Source organism: Scardinius erythrophthalmus, assembly GCF_964197995.2.
Source record: "Scardinius erythrophthalmus genome assembly, chromosome: 24".
In the NCBI taxonomy this organism is placed as follows: Eukaryota; Metazoa; Chordata; class Actinopteri; order Cypriniformes; family Leuciscidae; genus Scardinius; species Scardinius erythrophthalmus.
Window position 1 is genome coordinate 3347700 of NC_138244.1, and position 12467 is coordinate 3360166.

Genomic DNA, 12467 nt, shown 5'->3' on the forward strand with positions numbered 1-12467 from the left:
GTGTGCGTGTGTGTGTGTGTGTGTGTGTGTGTGTGTGTGTGTGTGTGTGTGTGCCTGACAGACCCAGTGCTAAAATAATAACCATTCACCTCCCACAGATCTGTGGCTGCCGTCCCAAACACAGGTGCACCACACTGAAACAAACACACACACACACACACACACTTACAAACACACACTCAAACACACACTCACACACACATCTGCACACTCACACACACTAACAAGCACACACTTAAACACACTTACACTCTCACACACACACATACACACACACAGTTTCACACACAAACTCACAATTAGTTTCAATTCTGACTTAAAAGCCGTAATTATGAGATTAAAAAGTCAAAATTTACATTACATATTGAATGATAAAAAGTTGAAATTATGATTAAAATGAACAATTGACAAGTTTAAATTATGACAGTCAAATTATGACTTAAAAATTCATAATTTTAACAAGTTGAAATTGACAAAAAGTCAGTGAGGTTGAACTTTTTAAAGTTTTTTAAAGTCAGAATTTCAACTTTCTATGTCATAATTATTACTTAGTATGTCAAATTCAACTTATGTCTTAATTTCAACTTTCTATCTCAGAATTTAGATTTTTCTTCTTCTCATAATTATGATTTACCAAAGCATGATTTTTTCGCACTCATGGGATGAAGGTTTGACAAGTTAGCATTAGTATGATGTTACTACACCCCCCTTCTGCTCCATCCCTTTCTCAATCGATGGCCATTAAGAACCAGTGTTATTTATTAATTCAAAAGGATGTTTCTCAACAACTAACCTGTGGTGCTTCTACTAATGATGTAGTTTAGCGTCTGCAGTCATTAAGACCCACTCGAACACATGCAGTGGATCTAACGTCCTTCCTGGCCAACAGAAGAAACCTTGAAAGCGCCTTAAATAATTAATGAGGTATGGCACGATGACAAACACATGAAAAGGTGGCGTTGACGACTAGTCCTCTGAAAGCGTGACTATAGTCTCATTAACTCGCTCTCACAGCCAATAAATCATGCTACTATCTGAAGAGCTTCTCTGGCATTCGGAGGCAAGAGCAATAAAGTGAATAAACTTCCCGAAGCCGCAGCTAGTGCGAAACTGACTCTGGCAGGCCATATTAATCCTAATGAATTGTTTTGCCTCGTATAAAGCGCTCTTTTAACGGAAAACGAAGCTGTGCGACTTGTAGAGCGGGTGATTCCCATCCCGCGAGACCCGAGGAGAATAGACTGACAACAGCCTCTCATTTGTCATCAGACCACAGCTCTCCGACAATCCCACATGGTGATCAATTCCCATTTACACCGCAGAAGTTTGGAGTTCAGGGAGGAAAAAAGTGATAAATCCGGTTTAAGATACTAGATGGAAAACAGTAGGTGTTTTTTTTTAGCTGGCCTAAACTGGTTGAGCATCAAAAACCAGATCAGACCTGCAACTTTAGCAACTGGTTTAAGACGGATTAGACTATGAATAGACAATGACTATAGCAATAGCAATAGCAACTTTATTTATATAGCACAGTTAAAACAACACAAGATGACAAATGTGCTTTACAATGTCACACAGAAATAGAAGAGGAAAAAAAGCATACTAAAATTATCACTGATTAAAATCTATAGAACACAGATGTGTTTTGACTTGTCCTTTAAAAGCAGAAATGATTCAGTTCAGGAATGAGAATTCAGAGTCATGGAATCTGTGATTATGTTTGATTGTTTAATGTATTTAAAACATCATCAATAAAAGTGAAATAGTCTTGGTTTAAATCGGTTTTGTAGAATTCATCAATTTCACCCTAAATTCAATCCACAGATTCAGTCTGATCCTCAGGGAATCCACAAATGTTAATAGTAATAAAGTCAACAGACATCCATCAGAATAGACAATATTTATTTATTTATACCCTTACTTATTTATTTATTCCCTTATTCATTTATTTATTTATTCAGTCATCCATTGTTATTGTTTTTTGTGTGTATTTTTCACTTGTGTCTTGACATGAATGTGGCAAACTAATTTTATTCATGCATTTATTCATTCCATTTTTGCATTTTTACTTTTTTTTAACAGGGACAGTATGAAAAGAAAAGCATGCAATTATTTATTTATTGATCAATTTCATTTACACATTTGTTTCTATTTATTTATTCATAAAATTTCATTAATTTCCCATTTTTAGCCTTTTCACTTTTCATTCTTTCATTCATTCATTCATTCATTTTCCATTTTTACTTTTTATTTATTTACTCACTCATTTACTTATTCATATTTTGTTCATTCATTTTCCATTTTTACTTTTTTTTTATTTTTTAACAGTATGAAAATAAAATCACGCAATTCATTTATTTATTTATTCCCTTGTTTTAAGTCACTTACTTCAGTTGTTCATTCATTTTCCATTTTTGCAATTTTCTATTTTTTTATTTTTTACTTTTAACAGGGAGAGTATGAAAAGAAAAACATTTATTTATTTATTCATTCATTTAATTTGTCATTCATTTTGCATTTGTGCCATTTTTATTGAATTTATTTTTTTCATGCATTCATTAGTTCATTTTTCATGTCTATTGAAAACGAGGCTGCGAGAGCTGGACGTTCGATCCATTCATGTATTAATTCAGTGATGTAAATAGTTGTAGAATATTAATTCCTATTTACACAGATTTGTCAAGTCAAGTCAAGTTTATTTATATAGCGCTTTTCACAATACAGATTGTATCAAAGCAGCTTCACAGTATTAAATTAAAATAATACATCAATGTTTGTTTCTAGTGGAAAACGTCCACGTTTGGTAATGCTGATCAATAGTATCATTGATTGATTAATTCAATTAAATATCCCCAAATATCCCCAACTGAGCAAGCCAAAGGCAACAGTGGCATGAATGAATGTGTGTCAGTGGCATGAATGAATTTGTGTGTCAGATTTACACAGAAATTAATTCTGCTAGTGCTTCATCAATGAGGCCTATAGTGGTATTTCATCTAATCCCACTTTTTTACACTGGAAATCCGTTTGATCGACACCAGTACAACCAACTGTAAGAACTCACTGAATTAAAGAGCCTATATTATTACTTTTTCAAAGACGTTTTTAGTCTCTACTAGAACAGGTTTTCCTGCTTGAATGTTGATTATTTTCCTCATATTCTCCATTTTTGCAGTTCCTCTCTTCCCAGTCTGTCAGTAACGCTCTGTTTACTTCCTGTCTCTATGAAACCCCTCCTTCTGAAAAGCACACTGTGCTCTGATTGGTCAGCTGGAGCAGTGTGTTGTGATTGGTCGAGCGCTTCGAGTGTGTTTGGGAAATGTCCCGCCCCTTACCATAACCACCAGTTTAACACACTACTAACTAACTCAACCAGGCCCCGCCCCTTTATTCTGCGTATTAATTATTTAAATGAGGAAAATTGTGTTCGTTCCTGGAAGAAACTCAAGACAACAATGGAGGCGTTTCAGAAGTTCAGAAACAAACACTCATATAGAGAAGAACTTGAGCTTTTTCATGATCAAACAGCAACATTACATACTAAAGAAAGATGAAGATGAAAAAAAACACTTTAAATATGCTCTCTGTTCTGACTATTTCCGGGTGTTAAGTCCTACAATCTTCCTTAAACCAGCGTCAGGTTCAGCCATCACTCTCATCTAATTACATTTGGGATTCAACTGCACTTTTACAGTCAGCGCCAATTACCCCCGATCACCTACAGTCATTTCCTGCTCAGACCTGCAGGAAATGACATCGTGCGCGAGTTCATGCCGCAATCAGCCTGTCAGTTAATGTACACGCTGCTTTTGATATATCTCATTTAAATGGCTTGAATAACTGCAAATTAACAAGGTGAACTCAAGCCTTCACAGCGTCAAGGACATCCAGCTATTCTGCAGGTCTGAATGGATTTATCACACTGCAGATCTACCACAGCTTAAGAGCTGGAACTGTTTCAGTCATTGAAGTTGTTTTAAAATTGCTGGATTTCTGAAGGATCATGTGACACTGAAGACTGGAGTAATGATGCTTTGATCACAGGAATAAATTACACTTTACTATATATTCACATAGAAAACAGCTGTTTTAAATCGTAATAATATTCCACAATATTTCCTGTATTTTTGATCAAATAATGCAGCCTTGGTGAGACTTCTGATCTACTGTAACTCCCAGTGAAAAGCATTCTGGTCTGGAATAATGAGGACACTCTTTGCCCTTCAGTCTGTCTCTGTCTCTCTCTCTCTCTCTCTCTCTCTCTCTCTCTCTCTCTCTCTCTCTCTCTCTCTCTCTCTCTCTCTCTCTCTCTCACATGACTGAAACCTTTATTATGCGCCAGAGCAGCGTGAATCGCGCTGAGAACAGGCTTTTCTACAGGAGCTGGGCGTGTGTGTGTGTGAAAGAGAATCTGTAGGAAGGAGTTCAGTATTCCCTCGAGCTCACGCCCTACAACATCACGTATGAAATATTGAAACGGGACTGATCTCATCAGCACAGACGTGTGCTATTTTTATCCTGCCAATGCTCATGACGCCTTTAAAGAACTATGTAGCGCTTCTTGAGAGAGACTCCGTCTGCATAATGAAAAAAGGAAATGTGTTTCTGAATCTCCTGATGCTGGAGATCGCGAGACGACGACGGGAAAGCTTCGCCCCGGTGGTGTTTGGGGATTTTCAGTAACAGTAGATGAAATTCCACAACAACATCATGGGTTTGAACCCGATGTTCCCTAATTATCCTGCTGACTCTTAATATCAGGTGAAACGAGGCGTTGGATATGAATATATGACATACGGCCTGATTTTTGACATGTGTTGTACGTTTATACAACAAAACATTATTCTAGTACAGTAACTTCAAATGTGTCTCACCCATCTCTCTCTCTATATATATAAAATAATTTATTTACTAGCAACTTTTAAATAAATGTTAATAAATACAAAGAATTTACATAAAAGTATATATATATATATATATATATATATATATATATATATATATAATTTATCATGATATATATATATATATATATTATATATATATATATATATATATATATATATATATATATATATATAAACATTATATAATTGGTACCCAATAATCGGTATCTTCCGATTAAAGCTATTATTATTTTAACTTCATATATTTTCACTTCATATATATATATATATATATATATATATATATATATATATCAAATAAGATAAAGCCACTTTAATTTCTAAAGTATTTCATTCACATGAGGTTTATACAAAAAATATGCATTACCATGTATTGATCATTTGTAATTTAAATTTCTACCAAAAACAGAAATTCTAATGTCTCTAGCCACCGTATGATTTCAGTCATACCGCCCAGCTGTGAAAACATTGTTTATTGTGTTAAACAACCAGAATTTGCAAATGCTTTGGATTTCTGACACTAAAAGCAGATATTCTCCTCCAGTTAATGATGGAAACTTCAGCGCCAGGTGTTTCATCCTGACCAGCAAGGTTAAAAAGAAAGAGGTGACAAATGAGTGTGGAAGTGGGACACTGCTGGTGTATCCGTCTCACCAGCCAACATTTCTGGGTTACACATTGCCTTTTTTATATTTCCTTTCTATTTCAAAACACATCCGTGCTTTGATCTCTTCTCCCGCTGTTCCCCTTCCCGTCGGAGTGTGGAACTAGATCGGACAGCGTCCAGGGGTTTGTTTCCCAAAAGCATCGTTAGCCAACTATGTTCGCAAGTTCTGACGTTATCAGAATAGTTCAACGAGTCGGTGTTTCCTGAAACCATCGTTCCAATGAACGTTCGCAAACAGCATCACAGAGTTGTGTGTGAAACGACAGATCTCGACCTGTGGTTAGAGGCAGTTTCTAGTTTGCATGACATGTGGACTCAATAAATTCTGATCTTGAGACAAATAATCAAGCTGACATTCAGTGCAATCTATATCTTATATTTAGAATACATACAAATGTCATTTACGTCTTATAGTTTGTCAAGAGATTTAAAGTGTTGTTTTTGAAGAATGCGCATGTGTGAACGAGCTCTAGTGTAAGAACGAGTCTATGATTGAATCTGGAAAATAAAGCAAAATAACTGAGAAAAATTAGAGATATTCCTCGGTTGACATGATCGTAATTTATAGCAAAACATCTAGCATTAATTCGATCTCAAACAGATTCATTAAATAAGTTATTACTGCTCCATCTGCGTGACATCATTAACCAATGTGGTTGAACGACCAATTTGTGACAATATGGTTTCGGGAAAATGTTGTGACTTGCTAGTTGATTTCTTCAACGATGCGTCATACTATGATATTTAAGCAGCGAGTTACGGTGTTGTTTGGGAAAGTTCCTCTGAACGGCTCTTTCGGTGTTACCCTGAACATTGTATAAGCATTAGTTTCATGTGTCACTGAACGGAAGAGAGGCTCTTGGGAGCGTAAACATCACATCCTTTAGATTTTTCCCGAGTCCTTCACATAAAAACGGAGTCCCATGGGAACGTTTAGGCAGAACCGCCCGTCGAACTGGCTTTAAGCCGGCGTGTCTGATAGCATCTTTAATTATTCACATCCTCCTGGTCTTTGATAATTACCTGACCGGCCGAGCACGTGAGCATCGGCTGGGTCATCCGCACAGGTTTATTTTTAGCCGGCGAGATGAAAAGGTTTCATTAGAGATCCGACTGATGTGCGGCGAGGTGACGTCCCCAGAAACACAGCCGGAGTCATTAGACATTCAACAAAAGTAGGCCATCCCAAGCTCGGCTCGCTCGGCTTTGAGAGGGGGAAAGGAGGATGAGGAAGGTGGAGGGGAAAGACATTGATGACTTACTCACACACCCAAACGCAATAGCAGCCAATTAAGATGCCAAAGCAAGAGAGGAATCTGACGGATTCTAGTCGTGCATCAATAATGCCGCTTGGTTAATTAGTCATGAGCGTGAAAAAAAACACAGATAAGGGAGAATTCTTTATTTTTTAGAGCTGTCAATCAATTCAGAAATGTCATTGAATAAATTATAGAATAACAAGAAATGGTGATTAATTAGTCAAACTAGTCGCATATCAGCCTGACAGATTATTTTGTGCTTTCTAGATGAGAAAAGCATCAAATAGATCTCAATATATCGTTTTGATTTCATATTCACACAGTGTTTTGTTCATGAATGTATACATGAAACTTTACTGTTTTTCAGTGTTTTGCGTTAAGAGCGCTAACAGCCGACTCACGTAAACATGACGGTCGGAAAATGATTTATTGCTGAATTTAAAAGCTATTTATTACATTTCATTCATAATATGTTAATAGCGTATTAATATTATAACACTTATTATATATTTATATAGTATATTTATTAATTGTACTGTTAATTGACAAATTTCTGTACTAATAAAAACCATATAAATGTGTGTGTGTGTGTATGTGTGTGTGTGTGTGTGTGTGTGTGTGTGTGTGTGTGTGTGTGTGTGTGTGTGTGTGTGTGTGTGTGTGTGTGTGTGTGTGTGTGTGTGTTTGTGTGCGCGCATGTGTGTATGTGTGTGTATATACAGTGCTATGCATACGTTTAGACACCCATGCTAAAGTTGACTAAAAAGAGGAATAAAAAATCATCTTTTGGAAATTGAACCTTAATGCCTTAATTTAAAAAAATTAGGAAAAATCCAACCTTTAAGGACACCAATTTTCTTTGTGAATGAATAATGTAAATAAATAAATGTTCTTCCTTAAAATACAGGGTGCATAAGTTTGGACACCCCTATGTTAAATTCCCATAGAGGCAGGCAGATTTTTATTTTTAAAGGCCAGTTACTTCATGGATCCAGGATACTATGCATCCTGATAAAGTTCTCTTGGCCTTTGGAATTAAAATAGCCCCACATCATCACATAGCCTTCACCATACCTAGAGATTGGCATGGAGTACTTTCCATAAGATCATCTCTCAATGCAAATCAAACTAGCTATTAGGCTAACTGAAATAAAACCATGCCAATCTCTAGGTATGGTGAAGGCTAGAACTTTTATTTATTTACGATACATTATTCATTCACAAAGAAAATTGGTGTCCTTAAAGGTTGGATTTTTCCTAATTTTTTTAATTAAGGCATTAAGTTCAATTTCCAAAAGATGATTTTTTATTCCTCTTTTTAGTCAACTTTAGCATGGGTGTCTAAACTTATGCATAGCACTGTATATATATATATATATATATATGTATATATACTGTATATATCTATATATGTATACAAAATAATCACATATTACATGTTGGCTCACATTAGCGTCGTATCGGAAGCATTTAATTAATTTCCTCTTTAATGATGACCTAGTTTTATGTCAACACTTGATTCTGCAGCATTTTAACAAGAGAAAAATCCAATTATCACAAGTAAAGCCATTATACACATGTCCTGGAATAATAATGTATATCCAGGAATATTAAAATCAGCCAGCGGCTCTAACACTGTATAAATTCCTGTTTTTCATCTTTCTGTAATTATGATTCATTTCCCGCAGAGTAAGCGCATGTAAATGTCACACGTGTTCTGCAGCAACACGGCCTGGAAAGGAACGGATTATCTGTCAGATCAGCTGACCAGGGGTGAGTTTCATCGTTAGCCAACTATGGTTGCAAGTTCTGTCGTTATCAGCAGTTCAACGAGTCGGTGTTTCCCAAAACCATCGTTCCAACGAACATTCGCCAACAGCATCGCAGAGTTGTGTGTTTGGAACGACAGCTCTAGATCTCGAGCTGTGGTTAGAAGCAGAGTTTCTAGTTTGCATGACATGTGGACCCAATAAATCCTTATCTTGAGACAAATAAGCAAGCTGACATTCAGTACAATCTGTGTTTTATTTAGAATACATACAAATCTCATTTACGTCTTTTAGTTTGTCAAGAGATTTAAAGCATCGTTTCTGAAGAGTGCGCATGTGCACAAGAACGAATCTATGACTGAATCTGGAAATAAAGCAAAATAACTGAGAAAAATGAAAAATTGGCCTCTGTCCATCATGGCCTCCTAATCATCCTCTTATATATACTGATCTCCACCAGTTAGCTGGTGTGTGGTGGGCGTTCTGGCACTAAATGGCTGCCGTTGCCTCATCCAGGTGGATACTGTACATTGGTAGTGGATGAGGAGATTCCCCCCTTCCATATGTGAAGCGATTTGAGTACCCAGAAAAGCGCTATATAAATGTAACGAGTGATTATTACAGGGACAACCCCCCCCCCCCCCCCCCCCGGTTGATTGACGGCTCACCTTCGCAGAAAGCGCTGTCCTCGCGTAGCGGCCGAAAGCCGTTCTTGCAGTTGCAACTGGCGCCGGCGTCCAAGTTCACGCAGGCCGAGTTCTCCGCGCAGATGTTGTCCTCGGCGCAGAAGTCGTGTCCTTTAAGCCCAGATAGAGGAGTTGGTAACACTTTACAATAAGGTTAATTAGTTAATGTATCAACTAACATGAACTAAAAATGAGAAATACATTTGGGTTACACTTTATTTTAAGGTGTCATTGTTACAGTGTTATTATATATTTAAGTACTGAGTAATATTAATTAACTTAATGTCCTTACTATAGGGTTAGGATAGGATTAGGGTTTGGTTGAGGGTTAGTTGCATGTAATTATGCATAATTTACTGTTATTACTATGGTAAGTACATGTAACATGTAACAAGGACACTGTAAAATAAAGTGTTACCCACATTTGTCACTATATCTTTGTTAGCGTTATTTAATAAAAATCCAGCTGTTCATTGTTTGTTCATGTTAGTTCACAGTGCATTAACTAATGTTAACAAGATTTTAATAATGTATTAGTAAATGTTGAAATTAACATTAACAATGATTAACAAATGCTGTAGAAGTGCAGTTCATTATTCGTTCACGCTAATCAATGTAGTTAACTAATGTTAACTAATGAACCTTATTGTAAAGTGTTACCGAGGAGTTGGATTTATATTGATGAGTTTATGCTGCTAGAAACACGGAACCACTAAAGGTCAGCCAAAGGTTAAACTAATTACACTGATCATTGTATTTTCAGTAACAATCAGCATTTTTTAAAAGAGGGTTTTCCGTACAGAATGAAGCCAGATATTGTTCCGTACCTCTGCAGACTTTGCAGCATCGGTCTGTGAGTGAGATCTGATCAGATTCAGCACAGGAGAGCTGGGGACAGTCCTCAGAGTTCGTGACTCTATGCATCGTGCGATCCTGAAAAATAATATAAAAATGTGAAGGAAAAAACCTCCAGACAGCGTACTGTACTGTATTGAGTTCTATTACGCAAAATTAGGTCGAAATGCCTGTTATTGGCAAGAGTCCTTCTACATCTTAAATGAGTTAAGTCTTAAATGACCACAAAGAGTTGTGAGAACATCTAATACGTGTCTACGGAGCACTTGAGTTGAGAGGAAAAAACATATGCTTTTGCGTTCTCTCGCAAATGTTTTGCGTTCCCCGCGGAAACTTTGTGCTCGCTTGCTAAACTAAAAATGCGAATGCAAAGTTTCTCGGGGAACGCAAAACATTTGTCAGAATACGCAAAAGCACCTCCCATCTCATATCTTTGTTTCATCACCATGTCCTTTTAGCGTCAGTCAAATCCACGGCAGGTCTTAAAGTGACAGCAGCCTAATAAACCTGCTACTGTCCATCATTAATGTTAATCAAGATGCAATAACTTTCAGCTCTTGGCTGTATAACTCTTGTAGCTTTAATGAAGATTAATCTATATATTTTGGTAGAGCAAGCAAAAATCTGACCTGGCCTGACTGGGCAAGTAGAAAAAATCCATTCAAATGTAATGTAATGTTAATCGGCTCAGAGCTCGAGTTTAATTTCAGTGTTAAATATTTAGGAAATCTACCAACAGAGCTGAGAAAGACAGATAGATATTTGTTACAAATACTTTTAGCAAGAAAGCAATAACTAGAAAATGGCTAAGTAAAGATTCCCTGACAATTGCTGAATGGATAGAAATAGTTAGGGAAATTTATGTTATGGATCATTTGACTTTCTCTCTGAGACATGCCCGAAAGAAATGTGAAGCATATTGGAAAAACTGGATATCTTATCTGAATACAAATTGATGTATATGTCTTGTTTATAGACAATGAATATGCCTTTATTTTTATTTATTTATTTTTTTTGTTCCCTTTTCTTTTCTTTTCCTTTCCTGTTTTACATGATGTTAAGCATTTCTGTTAATCTATGATGATTTTGCCTGATGTCCCTTGGTCTGTCTGTCTGGTTTTCTTTTCTTTTTTTTTTCTTGCCAAAAAAAAAAAAATGTAATGTAATTTAATCGATTGAAATGTAATCGATTGACAATACGTATAAATATATACACACAAAATATACAAACATACAATATATACTGTATATATACTTTATAATTTCTAAAACATTAAAAATATTTGTTTAATTAAAATATATATTTTTTAAATATAAAAAAATTATATTATATATATATATATATATATATATATATATATATATATATATATATATTGGTATACATATATATATATAGTTGTATAAAATATTAAGGGTGTCTATATATATTTGACGTTTATATAACTTAAATATATAAAATATAAAACAATATGTAAAATCAAATCTATATTATATAAATAATTTTGTATGTATGTTTGTACGTATATAAATATATATATATATATATATATATATATATATATATATATATATATATATATATATATATATATATATATATACATACATACATACTATAATTATTATTATTTTATGTTATACCAATACATAGGAGCAGTTGTAAAGATTTGTACCCTGCATTCAAACAGCTGGCAGAGTCCAGAGGGATGATGAACAGCACAACGGAGTCCTTCCACTAGCGTCTGCTCCGAAAACAAGCACTTCGCTGCAGAAACACACAAACAATCATAAACAAACACGCTGATACACTCCTCCATATGCACACACACCTGCAGGCGGCCCGTCCGGATACTGATACCAACCCACATATTCTCTACTGTTTTTCCACTGTTTTCGTTGATACAATAAAAGTGAATTGAGTCCAAAACAACATTAAGGCTCGTTCACACCAAGGACCTATAACTATAACTATAAAGATATCGTTCTAAAAATCTTTCTAAATATAAAAGAATAGCACAGCACAACTATTATGATAACAGCACAGAAGAACAATATCGTTGGAATCGCTTTCAGAGCGAATTAATGAATGATAAAAACATTGACAGCCAATCAGAATCCATCCTGCTTTAAAGAGCTCGAGCATTTAAAGTGACAGACGATAAAAACTGCAGCGCTTATAGAACGATATCGTGTGCTGGTGTGGACGATAATATAGTTATCATTCTTGGTGTGGACGAGCATTTAGACCCCGTTGACTTTCACTATATGGACAAAAAAGTTTTATTTGTATAGTGCTTTTACAGAAATGTTTTTAATACCTT

The 12467-nt window shown here is 35.5% G+C and overlaps 1 protein-coding gene across 1 annotated transcript in view; it reads right to left on the reverse strand.

The window, feature by feature from the left end:
• The window catches only part of nell2a (neural EGFL like 2a), a 123827-nt gene that overhangs the window by 68087 nt on the left and 43273 nt on the right, over positions 1 to 12467 (reverse strand). The window contains 3 exon segments of the mRNA XM_081356843.1: positions 9271 to 9399; positions 10116 to 10221; positions 11820 to 11911. Coding sequence (XP_081212969.1) covers positions 9271 to 9399; positions 10116 to 10221; positions 11820 to 11911 — 327 coding nt within the window.